The sequence below is a fragment of the Uranotaenia lowii genome, chromosome 3 (assembly GCF_029784155.1).
Source record: "Uranotaenia lowii strain MFRU-FL chromosome 3, ASM2978415v1, whole genome shotgun sequence".
NCBI lineage: Eukaryota > Metazoa > Arthropoda > Insecta > Diptera > Culicidae > Uranotaenia > Uranotaenia lowii.
In genome coordinates this window covers 220,948,808-220,974,468 of record NC_073693.1, presented here as the reverse complement: position 1 = coordinate 220,974,468, position 25,661 = coordinate 220,948,808, and the positions used below count along the sequence as shown (strand labels likewise).

At 35.8% G+C, this 25,661-nt stretch overlaps 1 protein-coding gene and 1 non-coding gene across 4 annotated transcripts in view; both read right to left on the bottom strand.

Annotated features, from left to right (window-relative positions):
* The window catches only part of LOC129758325 (cAMP-dependent protein kinase inhibitor beta-like), a 35,143-nt gene extending 11,358 nt beyond the window's left edge, over positions 1-23,785 (bottom strand). The window contains exons 1-2 of one of the 3 annotated variants that reach the window (XM_055755812.1): positions 23,474-23,785; positions 89-284 (exon numbers count right to left, since the gene is read on the bottom strand). In XM_055755812.1, the coding sequence (XP_055611787.1) occupies positions 89-158 (70 nt within the window). In that variant the 5' untranslated portion in view covers positions 159-284; positions 23,474-23,785. The remainder of the gene's footprint in view (positions 1-88; positions 285-23,473) is intronic. The other 2 variants (XM_055755811.1, XM_055755813.1) reach the window with 2 other exon arrangements.
* On the bottom strand, positions 9,997-10,103 carry LOC129758888 (U6 spliceosomal RNA). The gene has a single exon (XR_008740113.1). It is a non-coding gene; the product is annotated as a U6 spliceosomal RNA (small nuclear RNA).
* Positions 23,786-25,661: the final 1,876 nt, after the last annotated feature.

Genomic DNA, 25,661 nt, shown 5'->3' with positions numbered 1-25,661 from the left:
ATTTCAACTCGTTCTATTCAGAAACTCACAACAAACAAACGAGTCACACAACCGTAAAACACACGGGGGACCTAACAGGAAAAAGTACCTTTCAAACGGCTTATTTTTTTCGATAGTTTTTGTTTCCGAATCGGATGCTCCAACACTGTGTTCGGCATGTCTTTAAGGTTCCTTATCACTGCCACCAATGCCGAAATTGATTCAGAAGAAATCGAACCTGAACCTTCTTGAAAGGTTCTCGTGTGCGCGCACGCCTTGCAATTGCCCGACACGTACTGAGGGAGCTGGCAATGAACAAACAAATGAGCGTGGCCAAATGAACTGAATAGAGGAAAAAATAACCGAACAAGAGAGATAAGGCCGCTAGTTAGTATATGATGTCGACATTGAATTTCAGAGAGAGACGAATTATCTAAATTTTACAATAGTGTTGATTTGATAAGCCTGATTACATGGCGAATACGAATCATTGTTGTTTACCTATACCGTGTAGGACGGTGTGTGGCGGGAAACTTTCGAGTTTTACCAGTTAATATGTATTACGACGGGTGATAGATTTTATATTAGAAATTTTTGGAACACTTGAGAACGACAATTTAACAATTTTGTCGGGAAATTTTCACCCTACAATCAATCAATCAAGCCGAATATAGGAGAGGTTTGTTCCGTTTGAAATACATAGTTTGTATTTCAAATGGAACTAACCTCTCCTACATTCGGCTTGAACGATTCATTGTAGGGAGCAATTTCCGATATTTTTTTTTAAATTGTCAATGAGAACAAGTGTTCCAAAAATTGCTTGTAAAAAATCTATCACCCGTCGTAATACATATTAACCGGTAAAACTCGTAAGTCCGACCCATTTTTCAGAGAAATTTTTTACAGTTCAGGAAATCGACTAGAAAACAGCCAAATTTTTGAAGCGGCTATTCGGGCATGCGTATCGAAGGGATTTTGTTCGCTGGAACACAGCTGGGCATGAATTCCGCGATAAACTGTTCAGAAAGAACCCTCATAAGACCAACAGGTATTTTTACAATGATTGAGAAACCAACTAAGTTATTGTGTGCTTGTCGAAATGCAACTTTTTGACTTGGACTAAACCGAACTAACTGGGTCGAAAGAGTAGCAAGAGACTCTTCTCCAACTCTGTCGAGAATTCGATACCTGAGATTTGAGATCCAAGACATGTGACATTAAAAAATGGGACATGAAAAAAGGTACACCAGACCTGAAATATGAGATAGATAAAGGATGTTCGGATCAAAAAGTGGTCAACCTAAATTTCCGGTTTTTTTCTAACCATTCATATAAAAAACCAGACCACCCCTCATTTTGTAAGTTTTTGTGTAGGATGATGCTTCTATTCGTATTTTAGCGTCGATGTGGTCTAGTGCATAGGTTGGCAACCTGCGGCTCGCGAGCCGCATGCGGCTTTTTGGATGTATAACTGCGGCTCTTCAGCTCAATGTGTGAACATTTTGAAAATCCTCGGAATTTTCTAGAGTAAACGGACGCAACATAAGTTCCTTCAGTTCAGATAATATTTCCCGGGATTCAAAAAGAAACCAACAAACTACTAGGTATAGAACAAATTAACAGCATCTTGACAGTTTGCAACCAAGTTGAGATTTAGGTACCAGTTAACGTTCTTCATAAAAGTCTGATATAACTTTTGGAAGTCTGGATAATTTTTTCTTCGCTGGTACGGGAAGTTTTCAGTTGAATTTGATTTTCGGATTTAATCGGATAAAAATTGAGCATTTTTAAATTGTCAAATAGAGTCCTCGCTGTTAAGATTATGAAATTGAATTTGTTTTTCTTGAATTGAATATTTTAACAATAAATTTGCTTTACCACCGTTCTGATGAAATATGAACATCAAATGATGATTTTAATAATACTTTGAATTCTGATAATAACTGTTTTGTGCATTAAAATTTCTTTCTTAAGACATTTTGTTTTTAAATTTTTCAAATATTGAATTCTATCTCTTAATGTTCCTATTCAAATCCATGAAAAAAAAAATTCGTTCTAATTTTGAACATGAATTCAAGTGAACAAAATTTTAAAGTTTGTACAAACATATTTTTGAAACCCGGGAGCTGAGTGCTGGTCTATTTTTAGAATTTCATGTATAATATGAATATTTTTAAGTATTTATTCGAAGGAGAAACTTTATTTGGTATAGAAGCTTCTCTTCCATAAACTTTAATATATCTTCTAACAACTTTTTTTTTTTTTAGAATTAAAGAAAAAAGGTGTAAAAGTTGTTAGAAGATATATTAAAGTTTATGGAAGAGAAGCTTCTATACCAAATAAAGTTTCTCCTTCGAATAAATACTTAAAAATATTCATATTATACATGAAATTCTAAAAATAGACCAGCACTCAGCTCCCGGGTTTCAAAAATATGTTTGTACAAACTTTAAAATTTTGTTCACTTGAACTCATGTTCAAAATTAGAACGAATTTTTTTTTCATGGATTTGAATAGGAACATTAAGAGATAGAATTCAATATTTCCTAATTCCTAATTTTGCAATTATTTATAAAACGTCATGGCTGTTCTTAAAGTTGATTTTGATTTCTAAGTCTATATCAGAATTTTGGTTTGTTCTATGAAGTGATCAAAATCAATCAAAGTGATCAAAATAACGTCAACAAACTAAAATTTGAGTTTAAAAAATAGGTTCGTTGAAAAATGAAATACAGCGAAGCAAAGCCAAAGTTAGATGTCTAATATTATGTAAGATATATTATTGTTATGGAAGATCCGAGATAGATATCAAAACTTTCATTGGACTCCAGCATATTTCTACATTGTCGGTTGAATCTATTCTTGACGATTTCAAAAACCCAAGATACACTGAAATACAGCAAACCTGTCAAGAATCAAAAGTATTTTAAAAATATTTTCTTGACTGTTTAAAATATTTGAAATTGTTTTGTTTTAAAATACTGATAAATTAGAATAAATTATTAACACATCGAATCTTATATCAATAAAATTGGTTAACATTTTCGGCCAGGGAACCGCCAACAAACTACTATAATGTTTAACATTACAAATTCGCAAGTGAAAACTGAGAATTCTTTCAACAAATAAAAATATCTGTTTGAAAAATTCAAATAGATTAAATTCCAAATCACTAATTGTAAAAAAAATTAAAATATGAATTTTTGATTAGAATTCATAGAATATTTGACAGAAGGATTAATCTGAATCCATGTTATATTTGAGACTAAGAGGTTTAGACATTATTTTTAAGATTTCGTTAGTATGGAGAAGAAACAACTTGGAAGGGTTACGGTTTTGAACAGAATTGAAAATTTAAACTTTAATTTTCGTTATCGAAAAATATAACATTTGAAACCTTTTTTTTTAATTTTATCAGATATCAAAATGAGATTTAGAGAGCTGAATCGGAATGCTTGTAATGAAAAAAATTTAAAAGAAATTTTATAACCACATTTATAGACCACATCTCGCGACCGATTGTTGACATTTGTCAAATTTTGACTTTTTTTTAAATGATGATGAAATCACGAACGGGTATCTTCCTGTGAACGCATCCACCGAATCAGAGTTGACAGTTGTCGAGACGACTCTAGCTGCTGTGCTCAAGAGAAAACGCAAACGGTAGAGTTCTTGATTTGATCTTTACAAACAGACCTGAGATAGCCGAGATTGTGGATCCCCCGAATTCTATCTTGCCAACTGACCGCCATCACCAACCGCATGTTGTTTTACTCGATTGCTTTGAAGAAAATGCTGTAATCGAAGACGAGTATCATCTCGACCTCGATTTCAGAAGATGTAATTTTCGCTTCGTAATAGAAGCACTAGCATCCATAGATTGGTCACAGCTTATTGGCAGCCTTTATCCCGATGAAGCTGTCTCGATCTTCTATGCACAGTTGCTAAGAATAGTTGCGCTTCACACTCCAAAGAAACGACCTTTCCAACATCAGTCGTACAAGCAACCTTGGTGGAACGCCGACCTTCGTCGTTTAAGAAACAGGCTACGCAAGATACGCAAACGATACTTCTTGAATAAAACAGCAGCAAACAAAGCCGATCTAGCATCAACGGAAGCTGATTACTCAGCGTTACGCAACACACTTTTCAGGAGATACGTCAATGATATGGAGAGGGAAGTGAAAAGCAATCCTTCTGAATTCTGGAAATTTATCAAGTATAGACGTCGTACCAGCAGCTTTCCATCGCGAATATCGTTTGACGGGCGCCCCTCCGAAACTGCCTGTGAATCTGCAAACCTTTTTGCAGATTTTTTTAAGAGCGTTTATTCAACACAAATGCCACCTGCTATTAACGAAAACTTCGCAACATTGCCTGCATTTGACATCAACCTTCCTCAGCCGCTTCTAACCCAGCATGAAGTCTTGACAGCTCTGAAAACTATCGATCCGTCGAAAGGACCAGGCCCAGATGGCATTCCGCCGTGTCTTATACTGGGCATTGCGGAATCACTTGCCGAACAACTGCAAATCATCTTTAATCGGTCACTTAACGAAGGTATTTTCCCTAGCATTTGGAAGACGGCCGCTATAACACCAATACACAAATCGGGAAACAGTCATAGCGTGGAGAACTACAGACCTATTTCGATTCTGTGCTGCTTGTCGAAGGTTTTCGAGTCAATTATCTACGAGAGACTTTACAACGCTGCTAAACCAATAATAACCGAACACCAACATGGTTTCATGAAAAAAAGGTCAACGGTCGCGAATCTGATGAGCTACTCTGCCACACTCCATACCGCTATCAGCAATAAGCAACAAGTAGATGCCATTTACATAGATTTCTCAAAAGCATTTGATAAAGTTCCACATGAAATCGCCATCAGGAAAATAGAACGCTACGGCTTTCCGTCATGGTCTACAAAATGGCTCTACTCCTATTTGACAAACCGACGAGCATTTGTGAATCCACGAGGAATCAGATCTAAGCCATTTGACGTCCCTTCCGGTGTTCCCCAGGGTAGCCACATAGGACCACTAATCTTTATCCTTTTTGTTAATGATCTTGCTTGTTTACTGCAATCCTCTAAATTGATGTACGCAGATGACCTTAAGATTTACCGAAAAAATCGAATCACCAGTGGACTATGCAGCACTTCAAGCCGACATCTCGACACTTTTGGACTGGGGCAAGTCTCATGGGATGGAAGCTAATGCCAGTAAATACCGATGCATAACTTTCTGCAGAGCTAGAACCCCACTTCGATTTGCCTACAAAATGGACACAGCAGAAATGGAACGAGTAGTTTCGATTAAAGATCTCGGAGTTATTTTTGATCAGAAACTGAGTTTTTCAGAACACATAGCCGCCACAACCGCCAAAGCCTTTGCCATATTTGGCTTTATTCGTAGAAACACTGTTGAGTTTGAGGATGTATATTGTCTTAAAGCGGTTTACTGCGCTTTGGTGCGCAGCGTTCTGGAATACGCCGTGGTAGTTTGGGCGCCGCATCATACAGTTCACACTGAAAGATTAGAAAGGGTACAAAAGAAGTTCCTACGATTTGCACTCCGTCGACTGCCGTGGAATGATGCCGTTCGACTGCCACCGTATGCCGAAAGATACAATCTAATAAGTCTTGAAACCCTGCGACGCAGACGAATATACATCCAAAGAATGTTTGTTTTCGATTTGTTGATGAACAATATTGACTGTCCTCTACTGCTACAAAGCATCCACATTCATGCTCCAGCGAGACGTCTTCGTCAACAGAACTTTTTGTGGATTCCATCTAGTCGCACAGTTTTTGCCCAAAATCACCCTATGCATAATTGTTGTCGTGTTTTTAATGAAGTGTCTAACGTTTTTAATTTTAATCAATCCAAAGAAGTGTTTAGAAATAATATTTGTAGTCTTAGAACATAACTCATATTTAGTTTAAGATATGTCTGTCCGTAAAATGAGCATTTTTGAATTTTAATTTGTTGGTTTGTTTATTCTAAGGCCCGGAAAGTATTTATCTATTTAAAATGATAGTTTTATGCGCAAAACAAACAAATGAACCTCAATGGATTTTAACGGATGTTCAAAACCATTAAGGCTTATTTGTAGTATTTGAAGAAAAAATAATAGTGGCAAACCCTCGTATAGTATTTTTATAGTAATTTACATCTTGTAGTATGCATTTTTGATGATATAAAATTTTCAAGGCATCTTTTTATTATTTCAACAGAACACATCGAAAAGTTTATTTTTATCTGAGAACAGGTGTTAGAAAAGAATTGCACCAAAGTTTAATATGAAAAATTTTATCAGGTCACGATGGTAAATCGCCAAAATTTCAACATTACTAAGCTGTACCCTTTATGAAAATGTATTGATTCAGAAGAAAGAATCGCTTCCGTTTGCCAATAAAACAACGAAAATCTGCAGCGTTGTGAAAACTGAGTTAACATCAGGATGCAATGTATCTTAGCGATCACCATTATTTGTCCTAGTAAGGATAAAATGAATTGCGGCTCTTTGAAATTTGGACATTTCCTTAATTTGCAATTTTTGGCTCTTCTGTCTCAAAAGGTTGCCGACCGCTGGTCTAGTGGATAGGCTGGCGCGAGTCTGGTTTCGGTATGCCAGGCGTACTGGGTTCGATTCCCGGTATCGGCAAGAAAACTTTTGGGTTCGAATTCCATGAGTGGCCGATAGGTAAGATGTGTTTCCTCATATAACTGACTATATAATACGAATGTTCAATCAGTTTTTTTTTTTTTAATTTATTTATTTTTGGGATTTTAACAATGGTGTCATTCACCCCTAGCAAACCATAATCTAATTTAAAGTAATTCTATGATTTTTGATTCCTTTAAAAAATCTATCATTTTGTCTTCAGCTTGTTTTTCATTTTTTAAACTAATGCAAGGATTAGGATCGATCTGATGTTTTTGTCTTAGAGTATCGTATTTTATACAATTGAACAGTAAATGTTTCATATCGTTTCTGGTCCCACAAGTACCACAGTTAGGTGATCCTCCCTTCACCATCAGGAATCCGTGTGTAGCAACCGAGTGGCCGATTCTAGCCCGGGTGAGGGCCCTGCGTTCTACTTGATCGTTCCGGTCATTCCACTTTTGAGTAGAATTTTTTATTTGTCTCAGGAAATTAGAATTGCCAAACCATTGAGTTTGCCATACTTGCTGTACAATAGAATTGATCCACAATTTTATGTCCTGTACTGGTACATCGATATCCAGCGGTGTTTTTTCTTTTCCTTCCGCAGCAAGGGTATCTGCTCGGCAGTTTCCTTCAATACCAACGTGTCCTGGGATCCACGCTAAGACTGCATTTTGTTTTTTGCATGCTTCTTCAATTTTTTTAATCCACGGGTGAGGCGACGTTCCTGATTGGATTGCTTGCAAGGCACTTGCAGAATCACTGCATATGAGAACCGATTTTCTGGATTTTTGCCCAATTTCAGTTAAAGCTGTTAGTATAGCATAGGATTCTGCTGAGAAAACTGTACAGTGAGGAGGAAGTGCATCATAAATTTCGGTTTTTAAGTCTGTCGCTGAGAATCCCACTTTGCTGTTCAAGTCTCGAGAACCATCGGTAAAAATGACGTGAAATCCTTTGTAACTAGATTTCAGATTTGCAAACAACTGTTTGGCAACTGTTGCCGCTTGTCCCACTTTGAAACCTCTCTTGACCGACCAGTCGATTCTTGGTGGGGAAGAGTTCCATTCTCGTGGACCAAAACGGACTACTTTGGCTGCAGGAGGTAAACTGTTATTGGTTTCCTCACTGAACTGTTCTTTGGTGCGACCAAAGAAAGGAGGTTCCAAAACCCGATTGCGTTTTTCATTTTGAAGAAGTTTTGATTGCAAGTTTACAGATTTTACGGCTAGCGTGTTTATCAGAAATTGTTCCCACGGTAGAACTCCCGCTTCTGAGTAGATAGAATCGATAGGGCTAGTTGCAAATGCACCGCTGGCTATTCTAACACCCGCTGTGTATTGTGTTTTCAGGCTTTTGTGGATCTGGTTCAGGTGGAGATTAGTCGTCACTATACCATGGAGCATTCGAGAAATTGTAGTACTTGTGAAAAAATTAAGTAATACTCGCCTATCTGCACTTGTTCTCCGGTTGCTGAAAACCTTCAGCAGGTTGTTGCTAGAGTTGGCGGAATTTCGAAGATTCGCTAGGTGTTTTCCAGGACTTAACCGACGCGTAAATGTTACGCCGAGTATTTTGATTGACTTCACTTCAGGAACGATGTTATTTGTTATCAGTAGAGGTGGAACATTTCGATGTCTTATTTTGCGACAGACGTGGAGTAGTTCTGATTTGTTCGGTGATATTTTGAATCCCGATGCCGTTGCCTTTTCGGTTACAGATGTAACCGCGATCTGTAGTTGTTTGCGGACTGTTTTAGGGTTACGACCAGAAGCAATAAGTATGAAATCATCTGCGTACCCAAAATAGCGTATGCCCCGAGGTATACTTTCGTACAGTGGTTCCATAGATATCAGGAACAAAGTGACTGAGAGTACAGAGCCCTGCGGCACTCCATTATCCTGTGTTTTTGGGCTTGAAAGTTGGCCACCTACTGCTACTCTGAAGGTTCTGTTTTTAAAGAAGTCAGCAATAAATCTCACCATACGGCCACCTATTTTCCATCTGTATAGGGTATCGAGAATCGGGCCCCGCTGCACCGTGTCGTACGCCTTGGACAGGTCGAGAGTAGCAACGTCACTATGTAGACCATCTCCGAACGGTTCTCGGATCGCTTCTTCAAATTGAATTAAGTGGGTATCTACACCTCGTCCTCTGCGAAATCCAAACTGCTGAGTTGACAAAAGTTTCCGTTTTTCTAGGACCTCGATGAGTCTTCGATTCACCATCCGTTCCATTACCTTCCCTACGCAGCTTAGTAATGAGATGGGTCTCTGGTTACCCAGTACTTCTGAGGGTTTTCCCGCTTTCGGAATTGCGATAGTTATAGCCTGCTTCCAGATGTCAGGGATGCGATCTATCGTCCAAATTTCATTAATTGCGTCAAGCAGTTGTAATTTAGTTGCATACGGTAACTTCCTTATCATGTTTGGAGTAATATCGTCCGGGCCTGTCGATTTTCCTCGGCCGCGATCGATAGCCCACATCAGTTCTGGTAAAGAAAACTTTTCGTCCAGTGACTCGTCAGTAGGAATCTGGTTATTGATTTTTTGGGGAATTTGTGGTCCACTTGATACTTGTTGGAAGAAGTCAGCTAGTACGTTGGCAACATCGAGCGGTTCATTGACGTAGCCTGTCGGCATTTTCAAAGTGATCGGCTTGTGCATTCGTTTGCCTGCAAACGCGTTGTATTGCCTCCAAATAAACGGGATCGGAGCTTGTGTGTTGATGGAGTTCAGAAAATTTACCCACGAATCTCTTTTTGCTTGGATGACAGCCAGACGCGCCTTCGCTCGTGCAGTTTTAAAGTCGCTGAGCGCTTTGTTACGACGAGGATGTGCCGGGGGCAATTTGCGTAATTTGCGTAAAGCTGTTCGTCTGGTTTTTATTACTGCAGCAATCTCTTCACTCCACCATGGTACCGCCTTCCTATTCGTTTGACCGTTAGTTTTTGGTATGGACTGTGCGGCAGCATGATTGATGGCTCGCGTTATTTCGGTTATGTTCGGAGATGAGTTTCTTGAAAAGGAGGTTTCCATGAGGCGTTCGTACAACGTCCAATTAGCTCGATCTTCTAACCAGCGGGGTTTTGTTTTGTATGGTGTAGTGCTGTTGAATGTGGATATCACTGCAGGAAAGTGGTCGCTGCTATAGCAATCATTCTCTACTTGCCAATGCAAATCTTTTGCGATTTCTATCGACACCAAAGCTAGGTCGATTGCCGATGTGTGTCCAGATGCAGAGAGAAATGTTTGTTGTGTGTTGTTAAGAATGATGAGGTTGTGTGACGCCACAGTTTCTTCTACAGCAAATCCAGCAGGGTTGTGGTTATTGTTACCCCATAGAAAAAATGTGGAACGCTTCACGATTTTGCGTGTCATCCTTGCGCAGGGGCCATGCTAATCTTCTCTGTATCGTTCCAATTTTAGTATATGTCCAGCCGAAGCTAGGACGTTCAATCAGTTGCTAGCTGGCCAGCTATATACACGGATGCCGGAATACCTGTAAGTAAACTAGCCCACCTGAAAGACTCGTTCTTCCATAATATACCTATACATCAACACAATACATTCAGACCATAACAGTTCATACGAAGCCATGGGGTCCGGGTATGGTATACGAGCTGCATTCTAGATTTGGCGAACTTAATAGTCTAAAGAATGCATGTGAACACATACTTAGGCAGAAACTGCGGTGAATCCGTGCACTCATGGTGGATAACCAACATACAGAATGATGCTTCTATTTGTATTTTCTCATAAGATTTAATAATAGTTATCAAAATGGTGTCCAAGCAAGAGGAGATACGAATCAAAATTTTGTACATGCGTCGTGAAAATCCAAACTACACGCGCACGCAGAAATGCCAAAATAGTTGAATGTGGAGAAATCAATCGTCACCAAATTAATAAAAGTGTTCGGGGAACTTTTTTCGACAACTACACACACAAAAAAAGCATAGTAAAACTACTAAATCCGTAGTTTAAATGAACAACAGGCAACCATGTGCTCAATTTGCCTGCGCATAGTAAATTCGACTGCGTTTTAGTAAAATTGTCAATGAAATGATGCATTGTTTTACTTCGTGCCTAGTAAAATTGATATGTTTCATGATGAAACTAGTATGTGTTATGATAAAGATTAGGAGGAGCGAGGAGCTTGATTTAAATGGTAAAATTACTATGTATGTTTGTTTGTTTATTTCCATGCATGCATTATTACATAATTAAAAACATTAAAATGCACACTTCCGACACACGTCGGTCAATGTTTGTGTGTTCTCCCGATGGTCTGGAAAGATTTTCAAAGTTACGAAACTCAAAATTTGTTTGTTTACACACGGCTTTGAACAACAAGAATGTTTACCAGAGTAAAATTATCATACGCACTGATGTTTTTGAGTCAAATATGTTTTGTTCTCAAAAGAACCATGTGCGTAATATTTTGTTGATATGAATTGGTGCCACGATGTCTAAATTACTATGCGAACGCTAGTTGTAATAGAAATTATAATGAAATTATCATGACCATAGTATTTTTGACAACAAACATTGAGAGTTATCGAAAATTACCAGGTACATAGTAATTTCGATAATGTTTCATGCGCGATTTAACAAAATCGATGTTATACTTTTCGTGGTTGAAAATACTACGGCACAGAAATGGTAAAGTTATCATGACAACGTCTTCGGGAGAACCACGCAATTTTTTTCCGTGTAGGAAGCCTGGGTCTGGAGGAAATGGAAAGCCGGGAGCCACAATGGTGATCAGTAGAGTCTCCGTTCAAGATGTCGCAAATACATATGTTGGGAATATCGTCTACAACTGTGCATGAAGCTTAAAAAAGAAATGACTTCAAATCGCAAGCTAAGGACGATATTGTTGACAAAGTTTGAATGCGTGGTAATGGACGACGAAACCTACGCCAAGGCAGACTTCAGATTAGGGTTGGTAAATTTCGCCCGTCACGCTTGACTTGACTATCTTTTTTTCATCAACCGAACGGCTCCGTACTCAATTGACGTAACCTCACTACGCGCATGACGGATAAAGCACGACAGTCTTGCCACTGGCAAAGGCATAAAGGGTGATTCGGTCAAAATTTTGTCAAGGGAGAACGCGTGTAAATCAGTGAAATCGTTTATTTAAAAAATCCAATTAAATTTCTTTTTCAAGTTTAATAAGTATCAAATTCAGGAAAAATATTCAGTTAGGCTTCCGCTTTTCAAAATACGAATTGCCGGGCCATTAGATTTTGTACAGCCACCTTGTCCACCTTCTTCGCCGCAGAAAGCCAGTTTGCCTTGAACTGCTGCTCGTCCTAAGCAGTTTTTTTGGTCTTCTTTAGGTTCCGCTTGACAATAGCCCAGTATTTCTCAATTTGGCGGAGCTCTGGCGTGTTGAAAGGGTTCTTGTCCTTGGGAACCACCTGCACGTTGTTGGCGGCATACCACTCCATGGTCTTTTTACCGTAATGGCAAGATGCCAAATCCGGCCAAAACAGTTCGGAACAACGTGTTTCTTCAGGAAAGATACAGGCACAGATGGCTTGCCAAACCAGATATTTCTTCGCGAACTTTGACAGTTTCATGTGCTTGAAAATATCTGCTACCTTTCCCCTTCCTTTTGACGTATAATCCTGTTTCGGAAGCTGCTTGTAGTCGGCTTTGACGTAGGTTTCGTCGTCCATTACCACGCAATCAAACTTCGTCAGCATCGTCGTGCTTTGGCCGTCTTATTTTGTTTATCACCGCGATTTGGAGTCACTACCTTCTTGTAAGTCGATAATCCGGCTCGTTTTTTGGCTCGATGCACGGTTGTAGACGATACACCCAGCTTATTTGCGGCATCTCGGAGAGAGAGGTTAGGGTTTCGCTTGAAACTACCGGCAACTCTCTTTGTCGTCTCAGCGGCTCCCGGTTTTCGATTTCCCCCCGATCCAGACTTCCTGGCTGTCGACCAACGTTCCCCAAACACTTTAATTACATTTGTAACGGTTGATTTGGCAACTTTCAGCGATTTTGCCAGCTTTGCTGCGTGCGAGTAGCTCGGATTTTCGCGATGCGCGAGCAAAGCTTTGATACGCTGCTCTTCTTCCTTGGACGGCATTTTGACAACTGAAGAGTGAATTCCAAAATCAAAATAGGAGCAACATTCTACACACACACACACCTTCAAAATGAGGGGTATTCAGGTTTTTCAAATGCACAATTGAAAGAAATACGTCAAGTTGATATTGACCAAATTTTGACCGTATCACCCTTTATAACTCATTATGGTCTTGAGAATCTCAACTTGAGATAACAATTGTTCGTGGTCAATACAATATCGATTACTCTTTGAGAAAGCCTGTTTAACCAATTTTTGCCGGTCGAAGAAGAAGTGGCCTTTGATTTAAGATGAAGGCATCGTTTAGATTTTTTAATATTTGGGATTTTAAGCAGGGAGTATTGTAAACGGGCTGATGTTCAATTTTGCCTATCATCACAAACGTGAATGACACCCTCAATGGCAGAAGGTATATATTGGGATTGAGTATGTTTAATTTCAAGGCGTCTTAAGAATATTTGAAAACAATTTGAGAAAAATAAAAAAAACATGAGACAGCAATCATCAAATGGAAACCTCGATTGGTTTGTGTCGTAAACATTAAAGGTTTTAACACTGCTTTCTTTCAATAATGAGACCATGAGTAAGTTTTGATCGTTCTAGTAAAGTATAAAATATTCAACCCCCTGGCCCATTTAACAAAAATCATACGATTTGAAAAACAAGGATGAAATTGGGCAATATTTTTCGTATATTAAAAAAACACAAATGCAGATTATTATCCATCAAACTCACGATTTAACACTGTAGTTGTACCTTTGGAAACTTTTTTTAACACTAAAACTCAATCATTTCTGACCACTAAATTTTACAAGGAAAACGAAAAAAATAAAATAGCTTTTTTGTACAATTTTTTTTTAACAAGGAACTTAATATGTACATATGTATGTGCCGTGGTAAGTCACAAAGATAACTGTGCATTGACCAAGTTTTACAAGTTTCAAACTGGATGGTTTCATAGGAAAAAAAAACAGGTTGTTTCCGAGTGCCTCTCACCTAACAATAATGCACCCCGTTTCCTTAATAGCAATGTGGGGTGTGCAAATGTAGTGTACGCTTCACGTTATACGGGGGTGCAGAAAATGGGAACAGTTTTCGTTCCAGCTTGAAAGAAACCCCCATCAATTGCTGACCTACCTACCAACTTACATTCATACACACGTAGGGTAGACACCTGCAGCTTCCAATGTCGAGATGCGAAGTGAAGGTGTTGCGCTTTATAATCGATCCAAAAGGAACATACCCGTTCCCACCGAGCTCGCAGGGGAGGTGATTGAAATGATTTTGTTGCGAATGTGTATAATTACCGCATAGTTTACAAGTATAACGAGGCGTACCGGTTGAATATTTCAGCCAATACAGTGAGCGAAACTTGGATGAATGATTGAAAATCATAAAGAATACTACAATTTTTTTAAATTGTTCAACGGATAAATCAAGCATAAGTTTACCATGTTTTTCGAAGGAGCAATTGGCGTTGAGGACAACAAATATAAAAAAAATACGAAATACGAATAGTAGCACAAAGGTTTTTAAACAAAAATCAAGATTATATTATAAAATTTTCTGTGTAAAAGTAAAAAAATAATGCTTCTATGAACTATTTGAATAGATAACTGCATTTTTAGGCGTTTTCTTGTATCCTCAAGGTTAAAGCCTGTTTCACAAAAAATCTGGTCGCATCTTTTCATTTACTGCAGCGCCCCTAGTTGTCACATCGCGAATCTATTGACAGTGTTTTAATCCGGATGGTTTGTTTACTAAGTGGTGAAAATTTGATCAAGATTGAAGCCGTCAGTCAAAAGTTATCGACGATGGAACGCGAAAGGCGAGAGAAAATTCTGCACACTCACTTAGAGAAACCGACGTGGTCAGGGGTAAAGATCGCGAAATTCCTGGAATATCCAAAATCGACTGTAAATTCGGTGCTGCAACGTTACCGGGAGACCCTTACGGTGGATCGAGCAAAACAAACCAGGCGTAAAAGTGGAACATATGACCGGAAGCTGCGAGTAAAGGTAATTCCATCAGTTCACAATAATCCTGGAATCTCCTTGCGTGATTTGGCGAAAAAATTCAAGACGAATCACAGTACAGCTCGACGAATTTGTTTGCGAGAAGGCTTGCGGTAGTATCATGCAAGCAAACACCCCAACAGGACGCTGAAACAAAACCTGGTTGCCAAAACCAGGGAAGGAAGTTGTACGAGAAAGTGTTGACCAAGTACAACGGATGCTTTTTGATGGACGACGAAACTCACGTCAAAATGGATTTTGGACAAATACCCGGTAACAAATTTTACCTTGCGAAGCGTAAAGGGAATGTTGCGGGTAGATTCAAGTTTGTTTTCGCAGATAAATTTGCTCGTAAGTTGATGATTTGGCAAGGGATCTGTAGTTGTGCGGGAAGAAGACTAAGATTTTCATCACTGGGGACACAATGAATGGAAATGTTTACAAAGAAGAATGTCTCCAGAAGAAGGTTTTGCCATTCATTCGGTCCGGTGAAGTTCTGGCCGGACCTGGCAAGCTGCCACTACAGCCGGGATGTCGTTAAGTGGTATAAGTAGAACAAGATCGATTTGGTTGAAAAATGTATCAATCCACCAAACTGTCCGGATTTTCGTCCCATCGAGAAATATTGGTCAATAATTAAGGGCAAACTGAAGAAATGTGGCAGAACCATGAAAAAACCCGCTCAAATGGAAAAGTGGTGGAACAAGATGGCGAATGAGGTTACCAGCAGTACTGTTCAGAAAATGATGGGTGGTATCACAAAAAAAGTTCAAAAATTCATCCGAAAAGCTGACGAATGATTTTTATGTATTTTTCCTTAAAGTGCAATGAAAACCCTATAAAATGCCATTTTTACTTTTGTTGTACGTTATTTCTTTGCGGAGAAATGATTTATTTTATCCGATTAGATTCTATGTGACGACTTTATAACGATTCACTAATTCAAAAGTAAAACACAGTTTACCGGGTCAGCTAACTGTCTATATATCTTATCGATTTACGCAGACAAAATGAGATAAACAGTGCAAATAAATTTACGAATCCGTTGAAAAAGTTTATGATTTTTTATTATTTATTTTGTTAATTTGGACAAATCTTTCTTTCTTTTTGGTCTTTCAAATCTTTTCTTTTTCTTTTCTTCTTCTGAAATTCAAATTTAGCTAAAAACAATACTAATACCAATAGAAAACTATAAAAAGAAATGGAATTTGTAACACCGTTTCTCACTCATGATTACCACACAAATTGGATTGATAAAAAAAACAAATTTTTTAAATCATATCACAATGGAAGTTTAAAATTTGCTGTAAGTCATTGAAGATTTTTTTTAAATGATGTTCTTTATTCTTAACTAGAAATTTGTTTCAAAAGAATTTCTAAGCAAATTTAAAATAATCGAAATAGGAAAATGATAGTAATTGTAAATTTTTATTCATTTAAATTTAAATTTTTTTCTTCATTTTCAACTGATTGAAAAATGCCGCTGTAGTATTTTGAAACAAAAACTATTTAGTCGCGATTTAAAATATAATTTTTCGATGGCTGAAAAAAAAATCAATTTTGAACTTTGAAGAATTTATTCATTGGTTGATGGTTTAATTTAATTAGATTGAAAGAAGAGTATATTTATTTTTTTTTTTTTTTTTTTTTGTGGCGTTTAAATAGCTGTGGGAAGCTGACGCTGAAAGTGAAATGTGGGTAGAGGGGTCGGGGAAATAAAAGTTTAGAGTAGGCAGCTTAGAATAGTAAGCGATCTTGAGACGTTGGTTATACCATCCTGCACTTCCTTAAGTCCACTTCAGATGAATATGAACTGAAAGCAGAACAAGATAGTGAACTAACCCCTCATGATACCAGTTGGAGGAAATACGTTGGCGGTTTGAGACAGGTCGCTTAATTAATCCCAACGAAACTAACTACAGTATTTATATATAATTTAAAACAATAAAATAAATTGGAACGCTCTCACCATGTTATAGAACTCTATGTTCAGCTGTTGATAAAATCCTTGGGATGAGAGCCATATGTTGCGAAACCATCTTAGGGGTCCTTTGATGTTAGGTGATGGCTTGAAGTTTACTCGAGTTATTTCAAACTCGACGTCCCGGGTCATCGTATAACCAATTGATTTGGCGGTAGTGGCGGTAATGCATGCATACATGAAAAACAAAAGAAAAGAGAAAAAAAGAAAGAAAAAAAAAAAGGATTTTAGTTCATATAATCTTTTAATATATAAAAAAGAAGCCCAGTTCAAACTAATAGCTCGAATGAATAGGAGAAGTAATCTACATTATTCCTATCACAGAATCACACATCACAGAATCATGCAAATTCATCAAAATATGGATACAAGAGCCATGGCCGTAGGAACGGGGGGGGTTTTGGGGGTTAAACCCCCCCCATGAGATCAAAAAAAGCAAACGAGGTTTTCTACTCTACACTTAGAATTTTAAATTCAGAAACAAGTTATGATAATAGAGTTAGGTTGATTAAAAGTAGCAATCTAGATTAAAAACTCTTGTGCCAAAAAACCCCAAAATCTATTCGTAGTCCAAAATTCTGCTACACTTTTTCAAAATTTCTTCACTTGTTCATCGAAAGACTGGTCTAAATATTAAATTTTGAATTAAAATCGACCTATTTCGGAGGTTCTGAATCCTGATTCCATAATTTCCATAATCAAAATGTTATTCCTATTTTCGTATTCCGGATTCTGTGTCCGGTTCAGGTTTCTTGATTTTCCGTTCAAATAATCATAAGTAATTAGGAATGAAAAGCTGCTGGAAATCCTGGTTCTTCCTGGTTAATTTGGTTTTTCATTTCATATCAAATTTACATCATGTTTTTCAAGATGCATTTTAAATATTTCGATAATAGTTTTCCAAATATGAAAAAAGGCATTTGGTTTTATATTCAAATTCGAAGTTCTAAAACTTAATTCTTACACAAAATTAATAAATTTAAAGCTTTGAAATGGCAATCCAAAAATGAAAAGTCAGATTCAGATCTTTGTAATTAATATTTTAATTCTGATTCACAATACAGATTAAAAACAAATAATTTTAATAGTGAATTAAGATTAAACCTAAACTACAGGATTCAAATAATAGATTCATGATAAAGAAGAGTATATTTATTATTATTAAAAGTCAGAGATAAAACCTTTTCATAAAAAAATCCTCTAGTTGTCAAAATGAACGGCTTAAAAAGTTCAAGAAAACTGATGAGTTCATGAAAAAATGAATAATAAGGAGTTCCAAGTTTTGTTGTAAACAAATACAAAGCTAGTAAACATTCCGCATTAAAATTAAGTTTAAAGTTGCTACTTCGAATCTTTTTTTTAAACTTTTTAAGATTATGATTATGATTTTCAAATAATCGATTCATAAAACACGAATTTATATAAAAAAAATTATGAAAAGTTTTCAAATTTTCAATTGCAGGTTCAAATGTTTAAAATTGCAAGCTAAAGTATTTTGTCACTTTGATTGAAATATTGAGTCCTGGAAAGAACAGAAGGTTAATACTTTGTTTTTCTTATTAAAAATTTAGATTTAAGGGCTTATGTGTCAAGTACACAATAATTCAGAATTGAAAAACAAAGACAAATTTGTTGTAAATTATTTCTAAAATTTAAATAGTTTGACTAAAAAATTCGGCAAGTAATTAAAGAATTGAAAAAAACTGTACATTAAACAAAATATTTTTTTTCTAGTTATAGACACTTAACCACGTTTGTGAGAACTTAACCACGGCGTGTGAGAAAATGAAAAATATGAGTGTTTTAAAACATTTCAGTAGGTTTTTCTTTAATAAACACGCTGTACCATAAGCTTTGACATAATTTAATTCACTCAAGGCATCAGAATTTTGGTGCTTTTTAATGATTGATTTGGTAGATTTTAGCGTCTTGAACTCCAATCTTTTATCAAATTTGGTCGAACAGTTTTAGTATTGATGATAAGTAGTTTTAAAATGTATCAGTTTTAAGTAAAATCAAACATTGATAACTGATTAACAAACAAACCTACATATATGAAAGATTCTGATTCTGATTATCATACTTCATCAAATAAAGGAATGATATTATGATGAAAATGATGCATGATCTTAAAAAGGGAAATTCAATGATTTAAAAAAAAAGGAAAGATAGCATCACATGTATTTTTGACATTACTTCAGAAAGTGTTAAAAAAAAACTTGATTAAATTTATCATATTTGTTGAAACCTGCAAAAAGATTACATGTATGTAGCTATGCTTAAAAATATCTTAAATTCAGTTTGGTTTAAAACTTCATAAAAAATTTGATAAATAAGAAAAAGTATAAAAAAACATAAAACTTCCATAACTTTTTTCGCGGAGAGTTGGTAATACATTTAAAACTTTTACTTTTAGGTGATCTGTTTTTGATATGAGTTTTTGTAAAAAAGTGCAGACATTTCTTGGATACTTTTTACTTATTTTCAAAAGTTGTTTCAATAACAAAAGCTGATAGAAATATTGCATATTTAGATTCATGGTACCCAAATTAGACGAAATAACCTTTTGAAATCATTACACTTCTGAAAATGAAAATTTTGGGCCTTGTTTAGATTATGTGTTTTGTTGAGCATTTAGAAGATCAAAAATTACGAAAAACAATTTAGCCTGAAATTGGTTTGTCGATGAACTTTTCATATCAACATAACATTTGGAATGAAATAAACGATTTTTTTAATTGAAAAAAAAATGGTTCGTCTCAAACTGTGTTCTAATTTCGTTACAATTCCTCATAAAAACCCATTCTGAAAAGGTAGGTGTTTTGTTTGTCAAGTTTTGAGTTCCTGTAAAAACGATTAATTGAGTTGAAATTTAGAATCGCCCATGCCCATGCGAGAAACTGATGATAAAAGGATGATTTTCGTATTTTGTGTACCTACCAGGGAGTTAATCGAAGAATTTTATTTCGAAATCTTATCTTAATTCTGATATAAAATAATAAAATATGATTATGAACTCTGGAGTTTTTTTGAGCTCTACTATCATTGATTTGCTATTGAATTTCAAGCTCTCATCCTAACTTTACTTAATCTGAAACGAATGCAATAAAATTCAACCCCTTCGTTTCGAATAGTAAACAATTTGCTATATTAAATGTATAAATAAGGCGAAAAATTGTTTTTTAATTTCTTAAAGGACACATTATTTCCAAAATTTTAGAGCAATTTAAAAAAAAACAATCAAAAATCATTCAATAAAGAATCACCACAATAGCACAAGGCAAAATTCACGTTTTTTTTTTCGAAGTGAAAAAAATATTTAAGAACTGATTTTGCCTGATTCGGGAATGCTGAAGACAAATATGCTTATTATATCATATTCTGGGATTAAAGGCTAACATTTGAAAACATGTAAAAAATAATTTAGTAAATTTGTGCTTTTAAATAGATATTGAAAATAAAGATTTTGAATCAAAAATTAATTTTCTCGATGACTGAGAAAAATTTTTAATTTCAAGAAAAAGCAACATAAGTTTTTATTTTTGTTTTTTTCTCTAAATTCTTTGAAAATCCAGGAATTTGACAAACCCAAAACCAAAATGTAACTTGGACAGTTTAGAAAGCGAAACGTTTTGCAGTCTTCAACAAAGTTATTAAATAAATTCAAATCTTGTAAATTAAAATGTTTAAAACTCTTGTTACGCGTGGTCACGAAAGAGAAAAGTGGACTGTATGTAAACGGTTGGAATTTGCGGAAAGAAAATAAAGACGCGTGTGGTTCAGTTGGAATCGAGATTTACTCTGATCTCTTTTTCTTGTATAAGTGTATTATTTATTTATTTACATAGTATTTCGTCTCACGACATAAATTGACGAACATAATTCCTAAAATTCACTCGGTTAATGTCAACCGTTCTCCAATTTCTATTATTGTCCAGCGGCTTTGGCGTAGTGGTTAGAGTTCAAGCCATCTACGCAAAGGTTCATGAGATCGAATCCCGGTTATGGCATACATAGTACACTTTCTGTGGTCTGGTGGTTTTAGCATTTGTAAAATGCTGGCCATCATTACTTCGAAAGATGTACGCCTAGAGTTAAGGAAAGAAGATCTCTTCAAAGAAACATGAAGTTTCACTGAGATCCTATGTGTGTGTGTTCGTTTATTAGTGTATTAGTGTATAAATGTATGTTCACTGATATTTCATTTTAACAACTGTAGGTTGGGTTTACTCGTCCAGGGTTGTAGTCTGGATACTTCACGATGAAACAACGCTCTTTAGGGGCCGTTCAGATACCACGTGGACAGAAAAATGAGATTTTTGACCCCCTCCTCCCCCACCGTGGACAAGCGTGGACATTTGGCAAACCCCTACTCCCCTCCCCGGATGTCCACGTGGACAAATTTGAAATAGTTTTTTTTTAAATACCTTTTTGTTATAGAAATGGCTGATTTTGAAAAACATCGAATAAGAATTTCCTTATATAAAAAAATTTAAAAATATTAAATTTCTAAATTATCATATTTATCACTTGCTTTCAAGTAGCTCCTAATTGTGTAAACATAAATTTTTAAGATTTAAAATCGGGTTTCAAGTAGTTTATCATCAATCAATGACTGATTACAGTAAAAATAGGTAATATGTAGAAACCAAAATTTAAAATATGGTGTTTGAATTTAGAACTAACAACTAACATAAAATTCATGATATAATTCCTTTTTGAGTATCATTACTATTTTTTCTGTGATGCCTGATTATGAATTCAAAATCTGGATTATGTTACTAAAATCAATATTCTTTTCATTTTTTCCAAGCTCATCTTTTCCTTTTAAATCTGAAACGAAAATTTTCTCACAATACGATTAATTTGATATTGACTTCATGATTTTCCTTCAATTTCGAAAATGTTTTTAACCAAAAAAAACAAAATGATAAATTTTGTTTGTGACTATTGCTTTGATTGGCTCAAAATATATGTAATATATTTCTCCATTTGAAAATGTTCCAAAGTAAACATCTTCACCAGGAAAGTTGTTATTTTTTGTGTGTGGTAGGAAAATGGCCTTGTTTGAGCTCACTCCCGTTTTTGCATGTTCCGGGAAGTACCTATCATTTACCAGTTTTTGAAAGCATACTCGTTCGATCTGTACTAATTTTGATAAATCGAAAAGTTTGTTGAAAATGTGAGCTAGTGCTTTTATGTTGTGGACATTTTTACTACTTCTGTGTTTCTCAAATTAAATGTATCTTCTTTTAAAATTGTCTTATCACTTTCATTGTATTAAGAAATATAATGGGGTCTTGAGATGTTTTTATCAAAATCGGGATTTGCAATTAAAAGTGTATCAATAAATTCAGAATTAAAATTTATTTAAAAGTTATCACGAAAAAAAGACCCTTCATTTCCAAGTTTTAAATTTTTCTGTTAAATCATGTTTAACAGGCAATGATACACTTTAACGGAGAAATAACTCAAACAAATTGCATGTTTTATTATAATTTGTTAAGAAAAAAGAAATCAAAAATTGAATTTATCAACAATCTAAAAATCTAATAATTTTTTCAACAAACTTTTTGCGCGGAATGTTTCTAAATATGTTAAACTAGTATTCCATAATGATGAATCGTAACATTTTAACAAGCAGTTTACAAAAGCTAGATTTACTCTCAAGCTTAAAAACATGAGAAAACTGAAAAGGGTGAAAAATTGCACCGGATCCACCGATCGCTTAATCTGGTCCTGTGTGTATGTCAGTTGAAGAACGAGGGCTAATTGTCATAGCATAGTCTAGAATCATGTCATAGAGAATTTCGGTTAAAGCACGCCGTTGAAATATATGTATACAAAAAAATAGTTCTAAATTACTTACTTGAGGCACAACGGAGGCAGCAAACATATTGGAGCAAAATATTGCGAAGTTATTGCGAAACCATTCAAGTAGAGATTCACAGAAACCTAACCGTGAGATGTGGCATAAAAGTCTTAACACTTAATGCACAGTTTGAATGTATGTAGGAACAATCCATCATGCGTGCACGGATTCACCGCAATTTTGCCTAAATATTCAATGCTTCAAAATATATTAAAACTTAACCATATATTAAGGTTGGTCGTTTGGTAACTTAAAACTATATAGAGTAGGGTGGGGTAAAAGTACGACCTTAGTGCCATCCTATTGCATTGAATAAATTGAAATAAAACTTTCGTATGGTGGTCATACACCTTCTTTGGGACGATTGATTTTCCTTAAGCTTTGTTTTTGGTATTTTATTGTATCATGGACCATGATGACCATGATTCATGGTTTTCAATAAACTTTTTTTTATCGCTTCTCGGCCTAAAAAAAAAATTTTTTTTTCGTAGTTATACATTATTATATGGTCACAACTTATTAAAAGGTATACTGTATTAAAAATCAGTCAAGGTTATTCACCATCAGTACTGGGGTTAGTTGGAAGTATCTTCTGGTTTTCCCAATACGGGAAAGCGCTTTCCAAATATGTACACCTCGTAGGTGTTGAATCATAGGACGATAAATGGTAATCAATTATGCAAACGAACCAATAGTTTGGAACTGGTTGAATATCGGCTCGAGAACAGCAGCTTTTGTAATTTTCCTCAAGAAGGAATTGGTATTCTTAAAGCTTTGTTTTTTTTCTTTTGCATCCGGCAATCCTAATGAATTTTAAACGATTATTAAAATTTTTAAGATACATACCGTTCGGCAGATTCCAGCTTTGTTTTCGTATTCCCAACAGTTGAAAGGACGTTTCCGGATACAGTTGCACAAATCTAAACTTGGTTTATTTCTTTCAATTTTCAGATAGGAAAAACAGCACAAGAGGAAAGAAAAATGACGGCTTTTACTTCAGCACTCCGTCTATTATGGCATTTGGACCCGAACGAACGATGCACGAGGACCCGACGGACGGACGACCGAGCTGTGCCCGCGAGACTGTGAATCGAGAGACCGATAACCAGAAGCACCAGAAAATGACTCGCGGTTCTCTTTTTTCTGCTGATAGATTTTTTTCCTGCCGATTCTGCCACAGTCAGGTTTCAGCGGGTTACAGAATGATCGAACAAAAACAAAAAGGTTTGTCGACAGTCGACATGGATTTTTTCATTTTCTTTTGTGCACGCTTATTTGAAGGTATCAAGTATAAATAATTTTTCAACTTCATTACTCATCATAGTCCTATTTGAAAATAGTATAGTATTCATGTCATAATTCAGAAAGTGTCACTAATACTTTTCAATTTTGGGAACATTAACCTCAAAAACGACCGTGTACGTCGACTGGCTGCCTAGTTTTCGCACTGAAATTTGTACCGAGTTTTTTTGAGGTTAATTGTCCCGACTCATATCTGTATACGCTCAGCAAGTGTGTGTAAGAAATGTCAAAAACAACTCTAAAGGTAAATGCAAGGTGTGCATGGTAAATGTGAATATTAGTTCGAGGCCTTCCATCAGTTTTTGAAAGTTGCTGAATTGTTATTTGGAACACCAATTTCTCATGGTAAATATAAACTATTATAGTCATTTTATGAAAATTCAAACGATTTTGATTTCATTACAGGATGCGATAATGGAATATACGAAGAAGGAATTACCCTCGAAGGTGCACTATATAGTAGCAGCAAGGAAAGCCACAATCCGGATTCGCGGCCTCTACTTAAATTTTGGTATTCGGGCGGATACAATTTTACCATTCGGATTATAAAGCCAATATTTCGATGAAAAAAAGTGAAGCGGTGCGATTGTGATTTTAAAAAAAATGTGAATTTGGTGAAAATTTAAAAATTTACAATTATGGAAATATAAATGATGAGCAAAATATTTTCATTTTTTATTATTCTGATTCACTATTCTGACAATATTCTTATTGATTTAACTGTATTTTACGTTTACTACGGTGAAAAAGCGGCCAAAATCCGTTCCCAAATACTTCGCGCATTCTGAGTAACCATGACTCAGTTGTCGCGAAAAGAGCGATTAGTCAGATCTGAGTAAAGGCCGTTTAGTCAGAACTGAGTAGGTGCGGTTTTGGCGACAACTGAGTAGCCGTCACTCTGAACTGAGTAACTGAAAGTTAGCGAGATGATAACAACCAAGGGATTGCAGTGGAGAACGAATTCTTTGCGTTTGGAATAGTAATGTTTAAAATTCCACAACTGCTTAACAAATCGTAACAATTTGCACATTTTCATTCTCTCTGAGCACCGGTTTCTCTCATTTTAAATAAAACCTTCTAATTCTCTCTAACAAATTGCAACAAATTATAACAAATTCGATCATTGGCTGCAAAATTTGTTTGATCATTGGCAATGATTCTCCGTTTATCTCAGTCCCCTGATAACAACATTAACGCGTTTTGATATTTTTCTATAATAAGATTGTTTTTTGTTAGTTTTTGCTGACCAGAACGAGCTATAAAATTAAAGAGTCATTATAACCCTCAACCCGAAAAAAAAACAAACATAAAAACAGTTCTCCGCTTAAAGAGCGTGTTGCGTGTAAATATTTAAGATTTTCGACTTCTTTTATTCAAGAGTGTACATTAAAAAAAAAACTCGCTAAATTTGAAATACTCAGAGCCCGGCTACCTTTTACTCAGACGTCGCCACATGTATGAAGCAGCCGACGGCTGATCTTAATCAACTCAAATATCAGCGGAAAATTTACTCAGACTTCAGAAAATTCGGCACTCAGAGAACTCGAGTGCTGGAAGGCGACAACTGAGTAAATGATGATCAGTTTGTACGAGGCGGTCGGACTTGGTTGTTTTCGTGCAGCAAAAACTAAAAAATGTACATTGTGAATATTCATTCTAAAGGTAATTTCTAGCTATTAATCCGATATTATTTTTATTACAGGGTTCGGTGACGAAGGTGGTCCAAATACAA